Source organism: Oncorhynchus mykiss, chromosome 17 (assembly GCF_057628025.1).
Source record: "Oncorhynchus mykiss isolate SJ-2025 chromosome 17, ASM5762802v1, whole genome shotgun sequence".
NCBI lineage: Eukaryota > Metazoa > Chordata > Actinopteri > Salmoniformes > Salmonidae > Oncorhynchus > Oncorhynchus mykiss.
In genome coordinates this window covers 42,911,837-42,938,611 of record NC_143038.1, presented here as the reverse complement: position 1 = coordinate 42,938,611, position 26,775 = coordinate 42,911,837, and the positions used below count along the sequence as shown (strand labels likewise).

General features: G+C 42.2%; 1 protein-coding gene across 4 annotated transcripts in view; it reads right to left on the bottom strand.

The window, feature by feature from the left end:
- Window positions 1-26,775, bottom strand: part of LOC110494246 (inositol 1,4,5-trisphosphate-gated calcium channel ITPR1) — a 155,750-nt gene that overhangs the window by 42,186 nt on the left and 86,789 nt on the right. The window contains exons 33-40 of one of the 4 annotated variants that reach the window (XM_036950331.2): window positions 26,335-26,460; window positions 23,846-23,974; window positions 21,616-21,736; window positions 19,470-19,654; window positions 18,511-18,659; window positions 7,164-7,275; window positions 5,918-5,953; window positions 810-854 (exon numbers count right to left, since the gene is read on the bottom strand). In XM_036950331.2, coding sequence (XP_036806226.2) covers window positions 810-854; window positions 5,918-5,953; window positions 7,164-7,275; window positions 18,511-18,659; window positions 19,470-19,654; window positions 21,616-21,736; window positions 23,846-23,974; window positions 26,335-26,460 — 903 coding nt within the window. The remainder of the gene's footprint in view (window positions 1-809; window positions 855-5,917; window positions 5,954-7,163; window positions 7,276-18,510; window positions 18,660-19,469; window positions 19,655-21,615; window positions 21,737-23,845; window positions 23,975-26,334; window positions 26,461-26,775) is intronic. The other 3 variants (XM_090205662.1, XM_036950332.2, XM_036950333.2) reach the window with 3 other exon arrangements.

Genomic DNA, 26,775 nt, shown 5'->3' with positions numbered 1-26,775 from the left:
AGGTGGTAGAGTGTGTGTGTGTGCGCGTGTGTTACAGTCAGCCGTGGGTGTGCATTTGAGAATGAGAGCGACATTACATAAAGCCTGCTACCATGGTAATGCTCCAGCTAACAGAGATGGGCTAACCCACGCAGTACGGAGAACAGAGCCTTATCTGTCATCGGCAGGGGGCAGATAAATGGACATTGTTTGGGCATTGTGTGAAACAAACGACACAATCACACATCGAGAGCCAAACATCCAATCACGCTCCACATCTTTGTCTTCCACTCCCCATTTCCTTCGAGACAACAAGTGTGTGGAGGTGGGAAGGAAGCATATGTTGTGTGAGTTGGTCCATCTGTGTTCGATTGCAGTACCCAGTTTGTGTTAGAGACAAACTGACTGCTAAGAGAATGTCACTGAAATACAGGCTTCACTCGTGCTCATCCTTTCCACACACACAGACACACTAAGCCAGCCGTGATTATATGGAGGACGCCAAGTCAGCTAACCACAACTGTAGGGTAAGAGCTGCAGTGGAGTTCATAATCTGTTGAGTTCAGTGATGGGTTAAGGGTTCAGGCTAGGGTGAAAGCCTAGCAATCTCTACGGTCGGTCTTGATCATGTGTGTGAGCTTCTGTTATGTTAGAGTTACGTTCAGGACTAGGGGTTTATCTTGGTCATGTTATGTCCCTGGCCACTAGTACCTACCCTTTTCTGATGTTATGCTCATGTTCATGTTAGGATCCTCCAGTAGTTTATTAAGGTTAAATTGGGGTTAAGGGTTTATGGTTGTGCTCATGTTACAGTCAGGATTAGTACCTACCCTCCTCTGGTCATCCAGTATTTTCTGTGGCTGGTTGAGATCCAGCTGCTGGTGCAGTGAGGTGGGTTAGCACAGCACAGCGGGCCAACAGAAACAAACACAGGGTTATTCCTCATGCAGCATTGGTAAGGCCAACATACACAGACACAGGGTTAATAACAGATTATTAATAATTCTATAAATTATTGACTTGCAAATAGGCAGCTATAGGGTTGTGCCATGCCATTGACTGGTTAGAGCGGGGTGGTGTGAAGGTTATGGAGGGGTCAAAGCAAAGGAAGGGGTCAGCAACGGTGATGATGACTATCAATCAGGAAGTAAAGGGAGGGTGGAGAGAATCAACAGTTCACTCTCTGGAACCACAGCATATAACGAACTGCAGACCAACGTTGCAGTCAGCAAAGTACAATACTACTGTACATATGACAGCACAAATAAAAGTAATCCATGATTCTCTTCTCTTTCATGTGTATCCTTGGCCTTTTGGAGAGGTGCGGCCACATAGTGGGATGTACAGGATACCTGTTAGCTAGCTACAACTGTTTGGAGTCAGATCACGCTCCCATGCAATCATGTTAATTACATAAGATGCAGATACACTAGAAGGGGAGGTGTGGATGGGGAAAGGGTGGAGGGGAGAGAGAGAGGGAGGGAGTTACATAATGGAGCTCAGTGACACACAGGAGCTTAGAAAACCCATCTGTCACCATAACAAGAGAGCGAGAATAACACCACAAATCACAACACAGGGCTCTGCCAGCACAACCATGCCCCCCTGAAACAAGGAAGGAGGGAATAAAGGGCGGCTGAGGGCAGGCCTATAACTGGCTACATTAACCTGTTGAGTGTAGGGGGCAGTATTTTGATGTTTGGATGAAAAACGTACCCAAATTAAACTGCCTATTTCTCAGACTCAGAAGCTAGAATATCTATATAATTGTCAGATTAGGATCGAAAACACTCTAAAGTTTCCAAAACTGTCAAAATATTGTCTGTGAGTATAACAGAACTGATATTGCAGGCGAAAACCTGAGGAAAATCCAACTAGGAAGTGCCTCTTATTTTGAAAGCTCCCTGTTCCATTGCATGCCTTCCCTCCATTTAAAGGGATATCAACCAGATTCCTTTCCCTACGGCTTCCACATGATGTGAACAGTCTTTAGACATAGTTTCAGGCTTTTATTCTGAAAAAATGTGCGAGAATGATCACATCGCGTCAGTGGATGGCTGGGTGCCAGCAGAGTTTTGCATGCGCAACAGCTTGGAGCAGACATTTTCCCTCTCTCCTATTGAAAAAGCTACGGTCCGGTTGAAATATTATTGATTATTTATTGTAAAAACAACCTCAGGATTGATTATAAAAAACGTTTGACATGTTTCTACAAACTTTACGGATACTATTTGGAATTTGCGTCTGCCCCGTTGTGACCGCTCGAGCCTGTGGATTTCTAAACAAAACGCGCCAAACAAATGGAGGTATTTTGGGTATAAAAATAATCTTTATGGAACAAAAGGAATATTTATTGTGTAACTGGGAGTCTCGTGAGTGCAAACATCTGAAGATCATCAAGGTAAGCGATTCATTTTACTGCTTTTCTGACTTTCGTGACAAATCTACTTTGCTGCTAGCTGTTTGTAATGTTTTGTCTGCTGAGAGAGATGTCCTAACATAAACGCTTGGTTTGCTTTAGCTGTAAAGCTTTTTTGAAATCTGACACGTCCGGTGGATTAACAACAAGCCAAGCTGTATTTTGCTTTATTGCACTTGTGATTTCATGAAAATTAAATATTTTGAATAACTTAATTTGAATTTGGAGCTCTGCAATTCAGCAGATGTTGACGAAAATGATCCCGCTAACGGGATGGGTGCGCCAAGAAGTTAGAGGTTGTGTGTGTAGGTTGTGTGTGTGTGTAGGGTTGGAATAGTGTACCATTTTCCTACTGTATATCCAATATAGGGTAGATAAGCCTGAGAATTTCTGGTAGGTGTCTGTATAGAGACTAGCATGTTTGTGTCACCTTAAAACTTTCAGTGATTATGTTACCTTTTACACATCACTTAAAGACTTAAGAATAATTCAATCTAACTTAAAAAGTTAAGTTTACATAATCATACTGTTTCCTTCAAAATGTATGACCACATCAATGCCAGACAGCCACCGTCACACAGCCTGCTGATCAGAGCAGATCTGCGCTCTCTCCCCAACACCCATGGGTCCAACCACAGCGACCGCACAACAACCCCTCATGCTCACCACATCCTCCCCAACAATCGTTCCACCGAGCTGGAATCTCCCCGTGGCAAGCCCCTGCTGTCTGTCACATCTCCAGATTCCACGTTAAGAGAAAACACATGCAAAAACATTCCCCTTTTAGGTGTTTTTTTTGGTGTGTGTGCTGTGCATGTCCATGTGTTTGTGTTTTAGCAGGCGGAGGAAGACAGTCATGTTTAGACCCGTTGCTGACTGAAATGGATCTTGGGGTTTGCCGCTTGGCTGCCCACTGTCCAAAGTTCTCCAAACACAATAAAGACATTGAGGAAACCTAATAAAATGTCTGTTGCTTCTGTCATTTTCGCTGCAACTAACCTGCTTTTCCCAGACTTGCAAAATGAAATCCATCTAGTCCACCCAAGCTCTTGAGCCAAGGCCAATACCAACCAAGTGTCTGGTGAGTGTCAACAATTGACCGGAACTACTTTTGTACATAGTCATAGTCATCTATAAAGGATCTATTCAGCTAAAATAACAGTTCAGAATGTTGCAGAGATGTAATGTATAGAGCTGACACAATTCCATATTCTACATGACAGAGTATCATATCATATCAGTATTATATCTGACGGTTTTGTGACGTTACACCCTCCTGAACAGAGCCCAGGTCCCTCTCACCGATTTGCCTCCTTCCTCTTTAAATCATGGGCCCAGGTGTTAAAGGGGAAATCTGAGATTACTACATCCATTTTTATTATTTATTACATCCATTTGTATTATTTATCCATTTGATACCCATTGATTCTAGAAGAATATCACTTATGGATGCCTATATTAGTTCAACTTTCGCACCCCATCAGAACCAAAAATACACGCTTATTTAGTGGCGAACCAGTGGGGAACCAGAATGAGAACATTTTTGTTCTGGCCCAACACCAACACACATGATTCAGCTTCACCTAATCAACTTATCATCAAGCCCATGATGTGTTGAACTGAGTTAGCTGGTGCTCGGTTAGAACAGACATGGTCCCCCTGTGAGTTGCCGGTCCTACCAGAATTAAGAATACATAACATATATATTCTAGAGCAGCTCACACATATATGTTCATGTGCATTAAGGACAAGCTACATTTTAACCCACATATATTTATCTTGCTTAATCACAGAGAGGAGTGTGTGTCTGCACTGTGCTGTGTGGGGAGTCTCTTCCAACACTAACACACCACGGAAACAACCTCTGCCAACTCTACTTAGACTACACACACAGTGTAAGTGTCTGCAGGACTGTACCGAGTGTGAGAGAAAGAAGGAGAGAGATACTGAGAAAAAATGAGAGAGAGAGAGAGACAGAGAAAGATAGAGGGAAAAAAAGAAAAGAGAGAAGGAAACAGGGAGAGGTATTAGCGAGAGAAGGGAAGGTGGGCGAGGTTGGCTGGCTTGTTTACCTCATACTGCCGTTATTACATCAGAGCTAGCGGTGAGGAGGGAGGGGCATCACACCGGTGTGGATAGGGAGGGCTGTAGACAGATATATACCCCCCCCCCCTCAACCCTGTACCCCATATAGCCCCCCCCATATCCCCTCTTGGCCCCCTCCTGCGAAGGCACAGACAGTGTCTTTGGGTATACAGCTCCTCCACACTGTTATTGGCAATTACCTCTGAAGGTCACACATCAGTGGAGGTCAGGAGAGAGAGAGAGAGGGAGAGAAGCAAGGAGAGAGAGAGAGGCAAGGAGAGAGAGAAGGAGAGAAGCAAGGAGAGAGAGAGGCAAGGAGAGAGAGAGAGAGAGGGAGAGAAGCAAGGAGAGAGAGAGGGGCAAGGAGAGAGAGAGGGAGAGAAGCAAGGAGACAAAGATAAGCAAGGAGAGAGAGAGGGAGAGAAGCAAGGAGAGAGAGAGGGAGAGAAGCAAGGAGAGAGAGAGGCAGGCTGGGTTCCAGGAAAAAGGGAAAGAAAGCCGACCCGGTTCTTATGTAACCACCACCCCAGAGCTGGCAGCGGCCCAGGGATCGTGCAGCTCACAGGCAGGGAAAACTAGGACGCAGCCACACACACACACACACACACACCTTCCTAATCCTAGATACACTGTTGCAGTGCCTCCTACTGACACCCTGGGGAAAGGCAGGGGAAACACCCTAAAACAGCCATGAGCTCAGACTGCACATAGAAAGTAGAGAATGGGGAGAAAGGAAGAATGCATAGGGAAAGAGAGAGAGGAAGAGAAGATAAATAAATGGCACACATATGAGAAGCCAACATTTCTGGTCACAAATGCATTTAGGTGAAACAGAAAGTGTCAGGATATTCTATCAAACTCACACTCTCCTCTTAGTGGTCCATAACTAGGGCCAGGGATTTTCTCTGCACACTTGACCAGAACAGAAAGAACTCCTGGTCCTGTCCATGACAGCATGGTGCTGCAATATCATTGACTAAAGCTCTTCCTGAAAGCTCCATTCATCCTTCTAGTGAAATAGGGAGGGATGTTCCTAAATGGAACTAGTGCAGACATTCCACAGCCCTTAGAGAGACTGACTGGGACACACATACTGGCAGCCTGCCCTACCAGTATGGGACTCACCCTGGAACAGCACAGCACTACTGGGTAAAGCGCACACACGTGCACATATGGGCACGTGCACACACCCACCCACCCACACCGTTACTTACTGATTGGGAGGGTGAGGAGAGCGGGTGGATGAGCGGGAGAGAGGGTAACAGAGAAAGCAACCCAAATCTACCACTACAACCCCAGGCGTACTACCTACAGACACATTTCACCACCACATACAGCCACAACTACAATCACAGACCTACATTTAAGGGGACAAGGCACATTCACAGAACAACTGAAAGAGGGAGAGAGAAGTAGAAGAAAAAGAGAGACAACCTCAGGCATATCCATCTCATCATCAAAGGCCCTGAGCTGAAAAAGAAGAGAGGGGTGGAGGGTTAGCCATGGATTAGCATAGAGAGGATGCAGGCTGCTGTGTCAGTGTGAGCAGGGCACACCACATCATTAGATGGAACAAAAAAAACTAAATGTCACAGTCTTAACAAGTAGACCCTTGTTCTCATTAACTTTTTATTGGGCTTTTCTATTCAGGTGAAGTCCGTCAGTTGAAAATAGAAATTCACTCAGACGCATGATGAAAGAGCAGGTTCACACTTCCCACAACCAATAATCTGAACCTAATGATCTCTTTTGAAGGCGTTACAATTTTTCTTTATTTAACTAGGCAAGTCAGTTAAGAACAAATTCTTATTTACAATGACGGCCTAGGAACAGTGGGTTAACTGCCTTGTTCAGGGGCAGAATGACAGATTTATTTTTTACCTTGTCAGCTCGGGGATTCAACCTAGCAACCTTCGGTTACTGGGCCACCTCTCTAACCACTAGGCTACCTGCCGCCCCAAATCAACTATACCTCCTAAAAGCTATGACTGCTCTTACGTAATGACGGAGGTACTGTCAGCCATTGGTTAGCATATGGAGGATACAGGCTGCCGCTGTATCCGTGTGAGCAGGGCACACCACAACATTAGGAAGCATACACAAACTTTAGTCAGACAGTATATAAAGAACATCTTCAAAGCACTCATGTGATGTGTATCTTAGTACACATTTAATACTTTAGAAAATACATTAATTATTAAAGGGTGTTTGACACAAAACGGAAAGAGTTGGTATAATAGTAAAGGCGAGATCCATCCATTCTGAGCCAATTCCCTTTCTAGGAAGATCGGGGGTTATATCTCCCTGCTTGACCTCAGACATGAATGCTTTCATTGGACTGTGCTGGTGAGTTAGTGTCCAGCCAAGTAGTCATGAGGTCAGTCTAGCCTGGACCAGCTCAGTGTGTGTGTGTGTCTATGTGTGTGTACTCATCATGTAGATCCATATCATTCCGTATCACATCAGAATAAAAAGAACACACTCGTGTGAGTGTGTTCTTTTTGTGTGTGTGGTTGATGAGTCGTACAATGTGAGTGATCCTAAAAAGAGAAGGGTAGAAACTAGATAGGGTTGGTCATCGACACCACTATACTGTGATGGAGAGAAGCAGTGGTATTCGAGGTTCGGGGCTGCTGATGGAGGTAAGGTAAGGTGTGTTGTGTTGTGACTCGTGTCCTACCTTCTCTCCATATCCTCTGTCTTTGGTCATCATCTCTCGGAGGGTCTGCAGGACCTTGATACACAGCCTCTCTTCATTCTCCTCCAGAAGCTGCTTGGTGTGTTTGATCAGCCTGGGGAGAAACAGTGTCAAAGGTCACAGTGGGGTCACTAACCATGGGGTCATGGTGGGGTTAAGTTCACAAGGATTGACTGGATGGGTGGGTTGGGGCTCACTGTAAGATGGTGTGGTGAGTGTTGTACACACATTTTCATTTAAGTCATTTAACCAGAGCGACTTAGTAGGTGCATTCAACTACGTTTTTTTATTGGAAAACAATCACATATTAGTCATTGCAAGTAAACACTTAATTTAGTTTCTTTTCAGATGAAGTCTGTCAAGTGGAAATAGAAATTCACGCAGATAAAAAAACAGCTTCACGTTTCCCACGACCAATAATCTTATCTTTTTGAAGGCCTTGGCCACACCCAACTATACTGAACAAAAATAGAAAACGCAACATGTAAAGTGCTGGTCCTACATTTCATGAGCTGAAATCAATTTGACACACTAGCCGGTGTGAAGGCGTCTGTAGTCCCACTGGTGTTGCCGCTGTGTGTCTGGGTTCAGGGAGAGACCGACACACAGACCACCACCACCCAACAGACCACCACCCAACCTTTTTATTTTTATTTTACCTTTATTTAACTAGGCAAGTCAGTTAAGAACAAATTCTTATTTTCAATAGGAACAGTGGGTTAACTGCCTTTTCAGGGGCAGAACGACAGATTTGTACCTTGTCAGCTCGGGGGTTTGAACTTGCAACCTTCCGGTTACTAGTCCAACGCTCTAACCACTAGGCTACCCTGCCGCCCTGACATCTGGACTAAACTGGAAGACCTCAGAGACACTGTGCACAACCTGGGGGTCATCGTGATGAAGCAGGGAGCAACACAGACTGAACTATCCTTCTACAAGAGCCAGGTGGTTGATCTGAAAGTGGAGCTGACGTCACCAAGTATCAGATGTGAGGTCAGGAAGGAGAGTGACGGTACAGTCACAAAGATCCTATTAATTTAATAATTACCTGTTCTCATATGTAATTCAATGGGTACAGTAATGTGAAAACTTTGCATAATCTTTTTACTTTATCCACCACAGCAACCATATTGGGCCCTTTTCAGACTAAGGAAATGTATGCCTTTTCTACGTGCGCCTTTCCTACACACTTCTCAGTAGTTGGAATTCAGACTTACCTTACTTACTGTGCCTTCGGAAAGTATTCAGGCCCCTTGACATTTTCCACATTGTTACAGATTTATTCTAAAATTGATTAAACTGTTCCCCCCCCAATCAAGCTACACACTAAACCCCATAATGACAAAGAAAAACTTAAATATCACAATCACATAAGTATTCAGACCATTTACTCAGTACTTTGTTGAAGTACTTTTGGCAGCGATTACAGCCTCTAGTCTTCTTGGGTATGACGCTACAAGCTAGGCATACCTGTATTTGGGGAGTTTCTCCCATTCTTCTCTGCAGATCATCTCAAGCTCTGTCAGGTTGGATGGGGAGCGTTGCTGCACAGCTTTTTTCAGGTCTCTCCAGAGATGTGCGATCGGGTTCAAGTCCGGGTTCTGGCTGGGCCACTCAAGGATATTCCGAGACCTGTCCCGAAGCCACTCCTGTGTTGTCTTGGCTGTGTGCTTAGGGTCATTGTCCTGTTGGATGGTGAACCTTCGCCCCAGTCTGAGGTGCTGAGCACTCTGGAGCAGGTTTTCATCAAGGATCTCTCTGTACTTTGCTACATTCATCTTTCCCTCGATCCTGACTAGTCTCCCAGTCACTGCCACTGAAAAAGATCCCCACAGCAAGAAGCTGCCACCACCAGGTTTCCTCCAGATGTGATGTTGGCACTCTGAACTCTTTGGCCTATCTAGAGCTCTGTCAGAGTGACCATCGGGTTCTTGGTCACCTCCAAGACCCTTCTCCCCGATTGCTCAGTTTGGCCGGGCGGACAGTTCTAGAAAGAGTCTAGGTGGTTCTAAACTACTTCCATTGAAGAATGATGGAGGCCAATGTGTTCTTGGGGACCTTCAATGCTGCAGAAATGTTTTGGTACCCTTCCCCTGATCTGTGCCTCAACACAATCCTGTCTCGGAGCTCTACGGAAAATTCCTTAGACCTCATGGCTTGGTTTTTGCTCTGACAAACACTGTCAACCGTGGGACCATATACAGACAGGTGCGTGCCTTTCCAAATCATGTCCAATCAGTTGAATTTACCAGAGGTGGACTCTAATCAAGTTGTAGAAACATCTAAAGCACATATGTCAGAGTCAAGGCCCGCGGGCCACATCCGGCCCGCAAGAAGGTTTTTTACGGCCCCTGGGATGATCTTGATTTATTATTAGAACCGGCCCGCAGCAAGCCGGCAGCCCGCAGATCTTTTACACGCACCAATACTACATTTCCCACAATGCAAAGGTGACGCACCGAGCAGTAGGCTGCTTCATTTCAATATTTATTGGCACAGCAGTCGTCAGCATCACAGTAAAATTAACTTTCAGATACCCATCAAAAATGGCAAAACGGAAGGTGGATACTGAGAACCGGGGGTTTCAAACAAGGTGGGAGTCGGAGTATATGTTCACGAAGGTAGCTGGAAAACCTGTGTGTCTTCTGTGTGGAGAAAGTGTGGCGGTACTGAAAGAGTATAATCTGAGACGACATTATGAAACGAAACACGCGGACAAAAACAAGAATATGGACATGGAACAAAGGCTACAAAAGGCTGTCAAGGCCAGTTTTATTTTGGCAGAAGAGATCGCTAAATCAGCCCGGCCATTTACGGAGGGGGATTTCATCAAAAACTGCATGATTAAAGTTTGTGACGAAGTTTGCCCAGAAAAAAGGCAACTCTTTTTAAATGTGAGTCTGAGCAGAAACACCATTGCCGAGAGAGTAGACCAGTTGTCCATCAATCTAAAAGAGCAGCTTGTGAAAAAGGGAAAAGATTTTATTGCATATTCCTTGGCTGTGGATGAGAGCACCGACATTTCTGACATTGCCCAGTTGTCAATTTTCATCCGCGGAGTGGACTCCAACCTAAGCGTGACAGAGGAGTTTTTGGCTTTACGTCCTATGCATGGCACAACTACGGGGCATGATTTGTATGAAGAGGTGTCAAGATGTGTAAATGAGATGGAGCTGCCTTGGGAAAAACTCGTGGGTTTGACAACCGACGGAGCACCTGCGATGTGTGGACACAGGAGCGGACTGGTGGCGAAGATACGGGAAAAGATGCAAGAGGAAAACGCGACAGGTGAGCTGACAGCTTATCATTGTATCATACACCAGGAAGCGTTGTGCGGTAAAGCCTTGAAAATGGAGCATGTAATGAGCATCATCACGCGCACAGTTAACTTTATCAGAGCCAAAGGTTTGAATCACCGCCAGTTCAAGGCATTTCTGACGGAGTTAGAAACGGAGCATGGTGATTTGCCTTATCACACAGAGGTGCGATGGCTAAGCCAGGGAAAGGTGCTTCAAAGATGTTTCGAGCTTCGTGAAGAGATTTGTCTGTTCTTGGACAGCAAAGGGAAAGACACAACACAACTCCGAGACGAAATGTTTCTGTGTGAAATGGCTTTTCTGTGTGACATTACGAGTCATCTGAATGCAATAAACTTGCAGCTGCAGGGTCGGGATCGTGTCATCTCTGATATGTACAGTACAGTGAAGGCATTTAAAACCAAACTGACTCTGTGGGAGACGCAGATGCGGAAAGAAAATTTGAGCCACTTTCCCAGCTGCCAGACCATGAAAGAGAAGCTCTCTACCAGTGCGTTCCCGAGCACACAGTTGGCTGATAAAATAGGTATGCTTGCCGCTGACTTTCGACGCCGATTTGCTGACTTTGAAGCACAAAAAAGCAGGTTGGAACTGCTCGGTAACCCATTTGCTGTTGACGTGGAAAGCTCACCACCAAACCTCCAAATGGAGTTGATTGACCTCCAATGCAATGATGCACTGAGGGCAAAATATGCGGCAGTGGGTGCTGCGGAGTTCGCCCGTTTCCTCCCCGGCACAATGCCCCAGCTGCGCATCCAGGCTGCTCAAACGTTGTCTATGTTTGGCAGCACATACCTGTGTGAACAACTGTTTTCTTTGATGAACCTGAACAAAACATCACACAGAAGTCGACTTACTGCTGAACACCTCCACTCAATTCTGAGGATTTCTTCAGCTCAGAGCCTTACCCCGAACATTGATGAACTTGTGGAAAAGATGGGACACCACCAAGTATCACCCTCAACCTCAAACAAGTGAACATTACTGTGCAATCACATATTTAGAGTTTTTACTCAGTTCAAGTTTAAAAGTTAAAATTTAATATTTGTTTTCACTGCATGTTACTTCTCCTTAAACAAAGTGTTGTTTTTGATTAATAGATTTTTGCACTTTATTTTTTTGTATTTCAATCCAATTATATTTTAAAAATATTTCAGTTGAGTGGATGATAGAAAATTGCTATTATTGTTTTTTCTTTGAAGTAAATTTAGCCCACTTTTGCTAAAATAGAAAATATAGTCTACTGATGGTGCCTTGAATACCGGTTTCTTTCATTTAATGTTCATGTTATGGGGATATTTATATAAAGGAAATTTGTCTTTTGTGTCTGTTGAAAATTAAAGATTACTGACAGAGCCATAAGAAAATATTGCTTTATTTATCTGATCATATTGTAATATATTTGTTAGGTTTTCAGTAGGTTCAATTAGGTTCACTAGACTATATGCGTCATTTAAAAATTTTTCAATGAACATTCGAACAGTCCGGCCCTCGTCTTGTAGCTGATTTTTTTATTTGGCCCTCCGTCCATTTGACTTTGACACCCCTGATCTAAAGGATGATCAATGGAAAGAGGATGCACCTGAGTTCAATTTCAAGTCTCATAGCAAAGGGTCTGAATATTTGTGGAAATAAGGTATTGCTGTTTTTTGCATTTAATAAATGTGCAAACATTTCTAAAAACCTGTTTTCGCTTTGTCATATATGGGGTATTGTGTGTAGATTTTGTTTTACTTTATCCATTTTACGACAAGGCTGTAACGTAACAAAATGTGGAAAAAGTCAAGGGGTCTTTAACACTTTCCGAAGGCACTGTATGTAGGTGCGTAACGAGCATTTCAGGCATGGTTCCCTTGCACGCTTTGAATAGAATTTATATAACTGCTGAAAATCCTCCCACTTGCTGGCCAACAGATTTTCTGCTGGAGTTATCATTCAAGTGCGTTTTCAGTACATTTTCTCGACAGACTTACTAGAATATATGGAGAGAACAGTTCAGAATATTAGGGACCAATGAAAGAAAGCCATGTAAATACATACATATTGGTCTCATTTAAAGCACCAATTGATAGATACAAAAATGGCCTGATCTTGTATATTATTTATGGCTCATAAAGTATTTATGAACCATACAAATTAGAAGTTTGGAAAGCCTTTACACATGAAAGTTATTGGTTTGATTCATCCTGAAAGTTACAATATTCAATTCATGAAATATTGGAAGGTGAGAATAATGTACAATAGGGGTTGAACAGTAGTCCTATAAACCTACCCTAATAATCCTCACTAATCATAGAACTTTGATGACAACGGTCCATTCGTCATGAAGCGTGGCCCAGGCTCCAGGTTTAAACTACTATATATGGTCTGTGTTCCATAATGATTCAAATAGGCTACATGTCCAAACTTGTAATACGTTAGCCTAATATGATCTACTATTGCTAGCGATCCTCAGGAACAACCACACAAACGTGACAGGCAAACACGTAGCGAGGCTACTGTTATTTTTCACTGTCTTTTTACAGTTGTTTTTATTTCTGTACTTCCCTATTGTTCACCTAAAACCCTTTTTTTTAAATATAAATTGCACTGTTGGTTAGAGCCTGTAAGTAAGCATTTCACTGTAAGGCCTACCTACACCTGTTGTATTTGGTGCACGTGACAAAAAACCTTTGATTTGATTTAAACAAAAAATGTAAAGAAACTAACAACTGACTGATCCGTGTAAAGAAAAGAATGAATGGGGCCATGTGTCGTGAGATTTTGAGTGAAAACCTCCTTCCATCAGCAAGTGCATTGAAGATTAAATGTGGCTGGGTCTTTCAGCATGACAATGATCCCAAACACATCGCCCGGGCAATGAAGGAGTGGCTTCGTAAGAAGCATTTGAAGGTCCTGGAGTGGCCTAGCCAGTCTCCAGATCTCAACCCCATAGAAAATCTTTGGAGGGAGTTGAAAGTCTGTGTTGCCCAGCAACAGCCCCAAAACATCACTGCTTTAGAGGAGATCTGCATGGAGGAATGGGCCAAAATACCAGCAACAGTGTGTGAAAACCTTGTGAAGACTTACAGAAAACGTTTGACCTCTGTCATTGCCAACAAAGGGTGTATAACAAAGTATTGAGATAAACTTTTGTTATTGACCAAATACTTATTTTCCACCATAATTTGCAAATAAATTCATTAAAAAATCCTACAATGTGATTGACTGGATTTTTTTCTCATTTTGTCTGTCATAGTTGAAGTGTACCGATGATGAAAATTACAGGCCTCTCTCATCTATTTAAGTGGGAGAACTTGCACAATTGGTGACTGACTAAATACTTTTTTTGCCCCACTGTATGTGGGTATAACTGACGGTGGCTACCAATAGTGGCAAATATTTAACACGATACAAATTGTAGAAAACACAGTGAAAAATCCAGGCATATAATTAAAACAATCTAGAAATCATAAATCAACTTGGTAGGTTTGGCGCTATACTGTTATTTGCGCATAGCTACAGATGCCTATAGCTTGGGTATCCAAATGTCATCCCGTTATTATATCAAGCTTTATTTATACAGCACATTTCAGATATGAATGCAACACAATGCGCTTCACAGGAAAAAAAATTAGTACAAAAAATGAAAATAAAAACATATTTACTACACAAGAAACATGAGGATAAAAACACAAAAGAATAACAATTTAAAACTGAAATTTAAAACTGAAAGCATCCTAAGGAAAATTGAAGTTAAAAAGGTACGTTTTAAGATCCCTTTAAATATGTCCACAGCTTCGGCCCCCACAGGTTTTTTGGCAGGCTAGTCCAGAGGCAAGGGGCATAGTAACTAAAATAAAGAGGCCTCTCCATGCCTCTTGGTCCTAGGCTTTGGGATAGCAAAAAGGCCAGTGCCTGAGGACCTGAGGGACCTCTTGGGTACATAACTTAAAAGAATGTCTAATATGCATTGGGGTGCACAATCATGGATTAATTTGAAAACCAATAGAATAATCTTAAAATGAATTCTAAAACTCATAGGCAGCCAGTTCAGAACTTTAAAACTAGTGTAATGTGTGCTCTCCGTCTGGTCTTGGTCAGTACCCATGCTGCAGCATTCTGTATGTTTTGCAATGGCTTTCTTGGGTAGACCAGACAGGAGAGCATTACAGTAGTCAAGCCTGATTGTAATAAAAGCATGGATGAGTCTCTCTGTATCAGCCTAAGAGAGTAAGAGGTAAACACCTCTCCGGGAAGAGGAAGGGCGTGGTTGTATGCTTCATGATTAACGACTCATGGTGTAATCATAACATAGAGGAACTCAAGTCCTTCTGCTCACCCGATCTAGAATTCCTTACAATCAAATGCTGGTCAAATTACCTCCCAAAATAATTCTTGTCAGAGCTGTGTACATGGCTGAATATAAACAGTTAGTTTATAGCTAGTCACGCTGCAAGGCAATCAAAAAAGAAAAATGCCAGTACAGGGAAAAATGAGTCCATCATAATCTTTTCTTTTTATTGGCATGTCTGAGATTTGGCTTTTTCTTTGCAACTCTACCTAGAAGCCCAGCATCCCGGAGTCGCCTCTTCACTGTTGACGATGAGACTGGTGTTTTGCGGGTACTATTTAATGAAGTTGCCAGTTGAGGACTTGTGAGCCATCTGTTTCTCAAACTAGACACTAATGTACTTGTACTCTTGCTCAGATGTGCACCGGGGCCTCCCACTCCTCTTTCTATTCTGGTTAGCGCCCGTTTGTGCTGTTCTGTGAAGGGAGTAGTACACAGCGTTGTACAAGATCTTCAGTTTCTTGGCAATTTCTTGCATGGAATAGCCTTCATTTCTCAGAACAAGAATAGACTGACGAGTTTCAGAAGAAAGTTCTTTGTTTCTGGCCATTTTGACCCTGTAATCGAACCCACAAATAATGACGCTCCAGATACTCAACGAGTCTAAAGAATGCCAGTTTTATTGCTTCTTTAATCAGGACAACAGTTTTCAGCTGTGCTAACATAATTGCAAAAGGGTTTGATAATGATCAATTAGCCTTTTAAAATTATAAACTTGGATTAGCGTGCCATTGGAACACAGGAGTGATGGTTGCTGATAATGGGCTTCTAAGACTATGCAGATAATCAATTAAATGTTTTATTTTTATTTTTTTAAATATATTTAAATCAGCCGATTCCAGAATAGTCATTTACAACATTAACAATGTTTACACTATTTCAAAGTAGCTATGTGTAGCAGTTATCACATGAAGGTTTGTCTAGGAAATGTTTTTCGCCTGGTCACAGACAGCTGATGTGTTGTGCACTGAAGTCCACAAGCAAAAGGCAAAGGTGAGAGAGGAGAAGAGCGCATAGAATCAAAAATAATTACAATGACCAAAGTTCTCATATTGTTTGTATGTGGCTGCAATGAAAGTGAACTGTGTGTGCGTGTGATCATTCTGCCGATTCTGTTGAAAAACAGAACGGAACGAAACGGGGATAAACATACCTAAATTTGTCCAATAGAAACTCTAGTTTGCAACTGTTGGACTAACGATTACACCCCAGATCAGCTAGATGAAGGCAAGAGTGTGCAAGGCGGCATTGAATGGGTCACGGTTTGTTACCTTGATTACAAAAAATTATCTCGACCCATGCACCTATGTTGTAAACTTTCATTCACAGGCTAGGTTGTAGCAACCTCATGATGTGTTTAGGGAAATTTGGAATATCATGTGGTAGCCTAAAGCTATCAATGTTACATTGAACTGGGTGAATGGAATATGAATGACAGTCATCCACTATGCTGTAATAGAAATAAGGCCATCCTCATGAAAATGGCACCAATTGCCACTGCATTTATCAGATGTTTTTATTTCTTTATCAATCTCCAGCGCAAGCAGCAGAGCTGTCAACCAGACTGACTAGCAGTGAGAAGGAGGTGGAAGTGGAGGAGCTGGAGAGAGAGAATGCAGTTAATGTAGCTACTCTAAATCTTAGAATACATGGTGATTCAATAATAAATCTATTTAATCATAATTTACTTCCTCCTCTACCATGTTCTATTCACAGACAGACCAAAGGTGGTGTTCTCTACTGCTCTGACTAACTCTGTAGGACCCTTCCGTAGTGACACTATGCTGATCCTTTCCAGGCTTACAACCAAATTACAGTTACCACATACTGTTCATGGCATACATTTCAACCATTGGAGGACAAAATAATGTGCACGAATGTCTGAATGTGTTTTTTATCCTGATCCAGGTCTCTTCACAGCGCCAGTGAGAGGAGTCTACTACTTCAGATACACTGTCTGTGGTGGTCAGGATACAGAACCAATGCGTGTACACTTGTATAAGAACAACCAGAGTATAGTAGTCACAGGTGAAATGAATGATGGCCAGTATGAGTATGAATCTAATGCCGCAGTCCTAGAGTTAGAGGAGGGAGATGTGGTCTACCTGCAGCTGGAATCAGCCCACCAGGTTTATGATGATATCCTTACTCGTACCACCTTCAGTGACTTCCTGCTCTTCACCATGTAGTTTCAGGGTGTGAATAAATGTTTCCTCCCACCAATACATTCATAAAGAATGGGCAATGTGTCTGTCATTACTTTCAAAGAGCTTTCAAAGTGAAATACATATAATGATCTGTCTATATACCAGAGGTGTGGACTCGAGTCACATGACTTGGACTTGAGTCACAAATATGACAACTCGACTTTGACTTTAACACCAATGACTCGACCTGACTTGATACCCTCCCCAAGCCCAAATCTAAAAAATTATGCTATTAAAAAAAAAGTGTGCAGCGCATCAACTCTTCATTTAACGATTACAGTTTGAATCGGACAGCAGCCAATCAAATTGTGCCAGATGAGAAAACGTTGTGCATGGCAGTGCAGAGGAACGTTGGCGGGTGAATTCAGATGGAGCCTTTGGAAAGATGATACCCAAAATGATTTGAATATAAAGACAACGCTGTATCAACAAAAAAAACGGATTGCAACTTGCAAAACATGCGGGAAGAAAATTACAGACAGAGGCGCAACAATTTCCAACTTTGTTCGACATTTGAAGCTGCACAAAGAACAATAAATTGTGGCTAATATAGCCGACAGCTATATATTTTATTACTTTACTAGTGTATCATGTTGGCTAGCGTAAAGTTAAATCAATGAGCTTCCACATAGTCAGTCAGTGCGGGAACGTGATCATTGCACCCAAGATTGAGCTACAAACGGCGAGGCAGTTGGTAGCCTAAATCCTGCCTGACGTTCCTAAAACAAGGTTGGGCGATTGTGTACAAGCCTACATCGCCCGATTGTGCCCCATAGCGATCTTCAATAGTCGATCACTATTGGGGAGGGTGGGTGGGGTCTTTCTCATGGCTACTCATATTTCCATAAAAATATACAATTTATTTGGAAAGTAATAAATATATAGATATTTTTAAAAGCATTCATGATTTGCGTAAATGAAATATACTAACAATTACTCTTCTTAAAAATATGAAATGGTATTACATTTGATGAAGAGCACGCATAGCACATTCATCTCCTGTACATCTATCACTCCAGTGTTTTATTGGTATATTGTAATTACTTCGCCACCATGGCCTATATATTGCCTTACCTCCCTTATCTTACCTCATTTCCACACACTGTATACAGACCTTTTCTACTGTATTATTGACTGTATGTTTGTTTATTCCATGCGTAACTAACTCTGTGTTGTTGTATGTGTCGAACTGCTTTGCTTTATCTTGGCCAGGTCGCAGTTGTAAATGAGAACTTGTTCTCAACTAGCCTACCTGCTTAAATAAATGTGCAAAAAAGAGCACATTATGACTTGTTTAGGACTCGAAACTCAAAGTTAAAGACTTGACACTTGACGGTCTTGACTTGAGACTTGAGTGCTAAGACTTGAGACTTACCGGTGACTTGTAACACAATGACTTGGTCCCACCTCTGCTACATACTATGTTTACGTTGTTTAGTGTGGGGTGGGATTGTTACTGTGAAGACACGTACTTGCAGATGAAGCCGCCACTCTCACACTTCCTGCGGGAGTCAGTGTTCTCAGGGAAGAGTAGCTCAGGCCGATGCAGTACATCCACTAGGACAGACAGCTCAGCCTGGACCAACGGACGCAGGCGGTCTTCTAGAGCTGACACTATGTCCTACAGAGACAAAGGGACAGGGAGGGAAAGGGGGAGAGAGAAAGAGGGGCAGAGAAAGAGGGAGCGAGTTAAAGGGATAAGGGATAGTGTGAGATACTGTCAATTAATGATAAAGACAGTTGTGCTAAGCTCATGAGGCATTTATAAGTTATATTACTCAAGAATCAATGAGTAAATATAAAGAATTTAAATGACAGTTACCAACTTCACAAATTCCAGACTGTAGCTTAAATGTTTTGTGCCTCAGTGTGGTAAAGGGATTGTGCGAGATTTTGCCAATGAAGCCCTTTTTGTACTTACCTAGAGTCAGAAACTCATACCTTTTGTGTGTCTTTGACGGAAGTTGAAGGTCGTTTTGTGAGACATAGCTAGCAATTGTGCTAGTTCACGACTGCCCATCTGACTCTGGGTAAGTAGAGAAAGGCTTAATTGCCAAATTCTCGCACTACCCCTTTAACACACTGAGGCACAAAAAAATTAAGCTGGTCTGGGATTTGTGAAGTTGATAACTGTCATTTCAATTCTTTATTCACTTACTGATTCTTGAAGAATATAACTTATAATGGCTTATGAGCTTAACACAACTGTCTGTCTTTATCATAACCCAAAATATAAGGTTTTATTAATCCATTGTTCACAAACAACAAGAATGTAAACAAACTATGTATAGCTTCAAAATTGTTAAAACTATCGCTTGGATGTCATGGTCTGTCAGTCCTTGCATGTGTAGAGCAATATCTATGAATTTAGGAGGGACTACATCTCCCTAGCCCCGTCCCTCAGACAGACTCACACAAACAGTGTACCCACCTGAAGTCTCTCGATGATGTTCCTGTAGTCTCGGGAGGTGGTCAGTACTGAGTCTCTGCGTGCAGCGTTACGGGCAGACATTCTCCAGGACATGGCTGTCTTCTGAACGATGTTGTTGGACTTCACAAACAGGTTGTTCACCTGGCCGTCCAGATCCACTGGGATGGCTATGGCTCGCCCTTTAGCTATCACATTCAGTACCCGTCAAAAGTTTGGACACGCCTACTCATTCAAGGGTTTTTCTATATTTTTACTATTTCCTACATTGTAGAATAATAGTGAGGACCTCAAAAGTATGAAATAACACATATGGAACCATGTAGTAACCAAAAAAGTGTCAAACAAATCTAAATATATTTTATATTTGAGATTCTTCAAAGTAGCCAACCTTTGCACACTCTTGGCATTTTCTCAACCAGCTTCATGAGGTAGGAATGCCTTTCAATTAACAGGTGTGTGTTGTGTTGACATAGGGCAGGTATCAGTTGTGTTGTGACAACATACAGAAGGTAGCCCTATTTGGTAAAAGACCAAGTCCATATTATGGCAAGAACAGCTCAAATAAGCTAAGGGAAACCACAGTCCATCATTACTTTAAGACATGAAGGTCAGTTAATACAGAACATTTCAAGAACCTTGAAAGTTTCTTCAAGTGCAGTCGCAAAAACCCATCAGGCTCTATGATGAAACGGGCTCTCATGAGGACCGCCATAGGAAAGGAAGACCCAGAGTTACTTCTGCTGCAGAGGAGAAGTTCATTAGATATAACTGCACCTCAGATTGCAGCCCAAATAAATGCTTCACAGAATTCAAGTAGAGACATCAACATCAAATGCTCAGAGGAGACTGCGTGAATCAGGCATTCATGGTTGAATTGCTGTAAATAAACCCCTACTAAAGGACACCAAGGACACCATAAGAAGAAAAGACTTGCTTGGGCCAAGAAACATGAGCAAAGGACATTAGACCGGTGGAACTCTGTCCTTTGTCTGATCATTTTTGGTTCCAACCGCCGTGTCTTCGTGAGAAGCAGAGTAAGTGAACGGATGACCTCCGCATGTGTGGTTCCCACTGTGAAGCATGGAGAAGGTGTGATGGTGCTTTGCTGGTAACACTGTCGATTATGTATTTAGAATTCAAAGCATATTTAACCAGCATGGCTACCACAACATTCTGCAGCGATACGCCATCCCATCTGGTTTGCGCTTAGCTGGACAATCATTTGTTTTTCAACAGGACAATAACCCAACACACCTCCAGGATGTATAAGGGCTATTTTTCCAAGAAGGAGAGTGAGGGAGTGCTGCATCAGGTGACCTGATTTAACCCAATTCGCAGCAGGTAGCCTAGTGGTTAGAGCGTTGGGCCAGTAACGGAAAGGTTGCTGGATTGAATCCCCGAGTTGACAAGGAAAGAAAATCTGTCGTTCTGCCCCTGAGCAAGGCAGTTAACCCACTGTTCCCCGGGCACTGAAGATGTGGATTTCGATTTAAGGCAGACCCCCGCACCTCTCTGATTCAGAGGGGTTGGGTTAAATGCGGAATACACATTTCAGTTGAAGGCATTCAGTTGTACAACTGACTAGGTATCCCACTTTCCCTTTACAATTGGGATGAGTTGGACCGCAGAGTGAAGGAAAGCAGCCAACAAGGGCTCAGCATACGTGGGAACTCCTTCAAGACTGTTGGAAAAGCATTCCAGGTGAAACTGGTTGAGAGAATGCCAAGAGTGTGCAAATAATATAAAATATATTTTGATTTTTAAAAACTTCTTGGTGTCATTTCATAGTTTTGATGTCTTCAATATTTTTCTACAATGAATGAGTAGGTGTGTCGAAACTTTTGACTGGCACTGTACACACAACCAAGGAAGATATCATACAACACTCATCTTCAGAGTACATCCCAATCATAATAGCACTGCCTCATCAGGGAATTTGACTAACAAATGACCAACAAATGGCTAACGTCAAGTTGGATTTCTTTGACAACCCCAATATATAAAGTGTTATACAGTTGGTCAAATCTATACATACAGTAGAGTAGTTCATAGAAGCCAGGTTATTTTGTCGGATCTTTGTTGGAAATGTAAATCGGAGCTACAGTAGTATCGGGGGTTAGTGTTATGAATGTGTTGTACTTCTTACCCACGTCAGACAGCACCTTGATACAGCTCTCCACTGAACCCTTCTGGACTGGGACCAACCAGTTACAGTGGTACACTCTGAACACTGCCTGTAACTGCTGTACAAACACTGGCTGCCTGGTCTGAGGAGGGTTAGGAGAGGGAGAGGAGAGGAGGGGAGTGAGAGGTAGAATAATTGAGTTATAAAAAACTGATCAACTAAATAATACTATAAGGTTTATATAACCATGTTATTGTATACTTGACATGGATACTTCCGACTCACACTAACTATTAAGGCTCCACCATTACAAACCATACCTCCACCTAGCCCTGTGAAACAACACGGTGGCCGCAATCTGGAAATCAATCACGGCAAAAAACTAGTACAGTGACAAAGTGGAATCACACTTCAATGGCCTCGACGCAAGATGCATGGTTGCAAGAACTTCAAACCATTGGGGATTCTAAAATGAAAACCAGCTGCGTGGAGAACACGATGTCTCTATCCAAGACGAGCAAAACACGTTTTATGCTCGCTTCGAGCTAATCAACACTGATCCTCATACGAGAGCCCCTGCTACTGAAGAGGACAGTGAACGCTCGATCTCTGTGGCAAACTTGAGTAAGACCTTCAAGCATGTAAATATTCACAAGGCAGCCGACCCCTATGGTATCCCCGGCCGCGTCCTTAAGAGCATGTGCATACCAGCTGGCTGGAGTGTTTACAGATATATTCAACCTTTCCCTGTCCCAGTCTGATCTCCAAGTTTCAAGATGTCCACCACTGTCCCTGTACCCAAGCAAACAAAGGTAACCTGCCTTAATGGAAGGGGAGCACGCCCCTATTGACATTGACAGGGCTGCAATGGAGAAGGTCAGAAGCTTCAAGTTCTTCTGCGTGCACATCACAGAATAGAATACTTAAGAGTACAGATTATTGTATGAAACAATACAGATTTTTTTTCTTAAATATAATTTTAAAAATTAGATTTTATTGAGTAAATGTATTTATTGGTTTATTTTAATTGTGAAATAAAATGTAATGAATGTAAAAAAATGTTAAAGTGGCAGTGAGGTTGAAATAATACTCTGAATTTGTGAAAATTATGATAATGCCCTTTTTGTGTAAAAGCTGATTGAAAAAAATTACTGGAATTTCAGCCAGTTCAGTTGGGATGTGATTACAATGTGATGTGTCACAATGTGATCTGATTATAATAGACCAAGGATTGTTCATCTGGGTAAGGGGCGGGCTCTAGACCATCCTATCAGCTAATCAGGGCTGTGTATGTAAATATCTTCAAATTTGTTCCTAACGCCAACACGATAACTGTGAGCATTCCACAGACCAAAGGAGGCTCAGGGAAATACATTATTAACAAACATTTTTTTAAATTATTTTCATTAAATAAACACACACAGTGATTTATTAGAGAATACAGAGATGATTTAAAAATACAATTACAAAGACAGAATGGGGGCTAAATGTACCGATTTTAAAGGTTGTGTCGTTAGAATTAGGGTGTGGTGGGGTCGGCTGAAGTTTTAGGCAAAAAAAAAAATAGTGTCCCCAGAAATTCTGGTGAAAAAAATGGGGTCCCAGCTGAAAAAGTTTGAATATCACTGCATTAGCACCTAGTCATGTGTGGTCCCCATTTCAAAAAATGTATATAAAATACCTCTGTCAGGTTCTCCAAAATTGAGGCCTGCAGCAGAGGATAAAAGCAGTCAAAGAATAAAACAATTGTCAGTGATGATTTTCAGAACAAGCCACTTGATAACCTGGTTTCTCTCCTCTCTTACACAGTCTCCACATTGGTGCAGATGTCCATAATAAAGGTCTCGAAGGTGGTATTCCTTTTATTCTAGGAATTGAAGAGCAGTTTACCAAGAACTAGATGAATGGACATTGAACATAAAGAGCTAGGGGATGGGGGATTGATAAACAATTACAAAATGCTGTCTACCAAGGTTATGACTCCTGTGTACAACGGGAAAACATCACTCAGTGACGCCATGATAACAATCATTATAGACTGTGACAGGAGTAGGCTACAGCCCTCTAAGACTAGCTCTACGGGATTATGACAAACTCCACGTTCCAAGATAGAAAGATAACATAAACGGCAAATGAGATTGTGAAAACTGAGAGGAAGGAAGGTTGTACTGGCTTTCTCCGAAAGACCTTGGTTCCTCTTACAGAACGTCCCTCTCTTTTCTGGGTAGGGATGTGGGTTGCCGTTGGTTACCTGCAGGCTGGTGCTCTGGTCGGAGAAGGGTGAGCTGAAGAAGGTGGTCACGATGCTCATGACTGTCTCGGTCACATAGCTCTCCAAGACCGTGTCGGCATGTTTGCGGTCACTCGTGTTGTTGGACACCTGCAGAGGTCACAAGGTGAACACAACCCATTCCTGTTTCACCTGCAGTTGTACTGCACTTATGACATCTATACATTCTGAATACTGTAGGAAATCCAGGCCTTTGTATAGTATAGTATAGTGAAGGACCAATGAGTTTTCAAAAGGGGTGGATTTCTTAGAAGTATATTACAGTTTAGTATAGGGAGGATAAACTGTATTTATGCTAATTACTATGCTATTGTGCTCCAATGATGCCTTCTAAATTTCCTTAATATTTTTTTTATAAAAGTTTGTTTGAAACCCTGATCCATTCTCCTCAGTCATTCAGACGTATAACTCTTGCCTGGTTATTTCTACTTAGAAAAGTCTTGAACGGGCCGCCTAACATGCTGACCACACCACCCGCTTTGCGTGTGAAGCGTTGCAAAATAAATGTACACAATAATTTCATCAAAACTGCTTGCGCGCGTCAACGGGCATCTGCGTAGACAGGCGCTAAAATAGAACTTAGTTCTATGTTTTACGCTTGAAGTCCTGCCTCCCCCATCTCCCCATTGGTTTTTAGGAGCATATACCCACATGGGTGATTGAAAGATGAACTGAGATCCACACTCCAGTCCAGTTGGTGGCGGTAATGTAGAATAATAATAATTTTCGGAATTGGAAAAATGTTCTCAGTGTAAACTTAAATAAAACCGAAGGTAAAAGTATGTATAAGAGACAATGTTTTTTTTTTTAAAACAAGATCAAATGTAGTCATTTGAAAGTTGCTCTGGATAAGAGCGTCTGCTAGTTGGTGCTTTGAGAACTAACAATCACCTCAATAAAAGCTAGACAGTCAGGGAGAATCAAAAATTCCAAAAAGGTATGCATTCAGGAGTATTTTTGTCATGGCATGGGGCCCTCATTGATTTCGTTATAAATGTTTGAGTCACTCAGATAGCATAAGCCATGGCAAGATGTGTAGAATTGCAAGAAATGTGCTTTAAAACTGTAAATATTTCTCTCAGCCTCATGGCAAAATATGTAAAACTGCAAAAAATAGCATTAATTCAGCAAAAAAAAATCTCAGCCACATGGCAAAATGTGTAGAATTGCAGGAAATTAGCTTTAAAAAGGCAACATTTTATCACTGTGGCCAACAGGAGGGCCTCAAATGTTCTGAACACACCATGGCCACGCCCATGTTCACGCCTCCCACCACCTAAGCCCCATTTTGATCTAGAAAAAACCTTAGCTGTGTTCGAATACCCATACTAACATACTGTATATTACATAAGTATATACTGTATACTTAATAAGTATATACTACATACTATTAGTTCATTTTAGTATACTGTAAATGGAAGAGTATCCTTTCAGTTTACTAGCTCTTCGCCGGTCTACCGGAAGTTGATGCTGTTGCTATGCAGCCTCTTGCAAGCTAGTTAGCATAACACATTAATAGTTAGACATTTTATGGATTCGGATGTGTTCTTAAAATCAATATGGAGTGCCAGAGTGTGATCTTAAATTCAGAGCGTTGTCAGATTGTCCATTTGTAAATTCAGATCATTTCGCTTTTGGAGCGGACACCGGACGCTCGGGCCGAGGAGCATGTTTGATTTGAGCGATCTGACCTTACACCGGCAGTCAAGCACCCAAGCCAGCTTGCTAGCTACTTCCAGACACAAATGAGAGTGACCAATCTGACCATTGTACTCGCCCTAGCAGAGCTGGTTAGGCAGTTTCCGTGTTATCCAGAGCGTTGGTGACTAACTGTGTTGCTGGCAACAATTTAATTACGCTTTTTTGCAGACTTAACTGACACCAGCCATATTCAACCAGTGTTGATTACTCAAAAATTCAATATTTACGAAAGCACCCAAATGTCCATTGAGAACGCACAACGACTATACCATTTAGCTAACCTAAGAATGACAGGAATAATCAAGTCAATAAACATTGGGTAGTTAGTTAGATAGCCTATAGTTAATATACTGGCAAGTTTGATGTATAAGAAGCCAAGTAACTTTAAGTAGCTAGCTAACATACCGGTACATACTGCTGTAATGATATGCTATGTGGTTCGTAAGGACAGTGTAGCTAACAAATTGTCAGCCAACATAACGTGTAAGGTAACTTATTTGAAAAGTAATTACTTTATTACATTGCTCAACATTGTTAGCATTTGTCATAATTAGTATCTGCTATTGTTGGACTTCGGTGGCATATTTTCTACCATTTTCTTCAAACCTGAAAACGATGTGATGCCACACCCATTTCCTGAAGAATTGCATCAAGGTTCCTAAAGTACGGAAATAGTGTCCTCTGCGTGTATACTATGGTTAGTGTGGGGAGTATTCGAACACAGCTCCTGTCTTGTATAAGTCTCTCACCCTGCAGATGTCCACCAGGAAGTTCTCAAAGAGCTTCCACATGTGGTTGCTGGTGTAGATCTCCTTCATCTCCACCTCCGTGTCCACGTAGCAGTGGTTCAGGAAGTTGATGTAGGCTATCTTCACCTGGAGAGGACAGCGTTAAGCACACTCATTACACCCTGTCCATAGCTCAAGGAGTTGTTTTACAATGATGATGAATACATCCTGATGTGATTTTAGCTCAGGGCAGGGCACAGTGATTGGGGCCTGTTAGTTGACTAATCTAGGGGCCATGGTTGTTCTGAGTTTGTCCCTGTAGAGTAGGGCTCACTACTGTCTAAGACCGAAAAGATGACAGATAGTGGACAATGACTTGTCCATAAGAGTGAGACGGGAACAAGGGCAGACAGGCCATTATAGGAAAGGTTAGATGATGAATGGCAGGCCTGTGAAGACTTG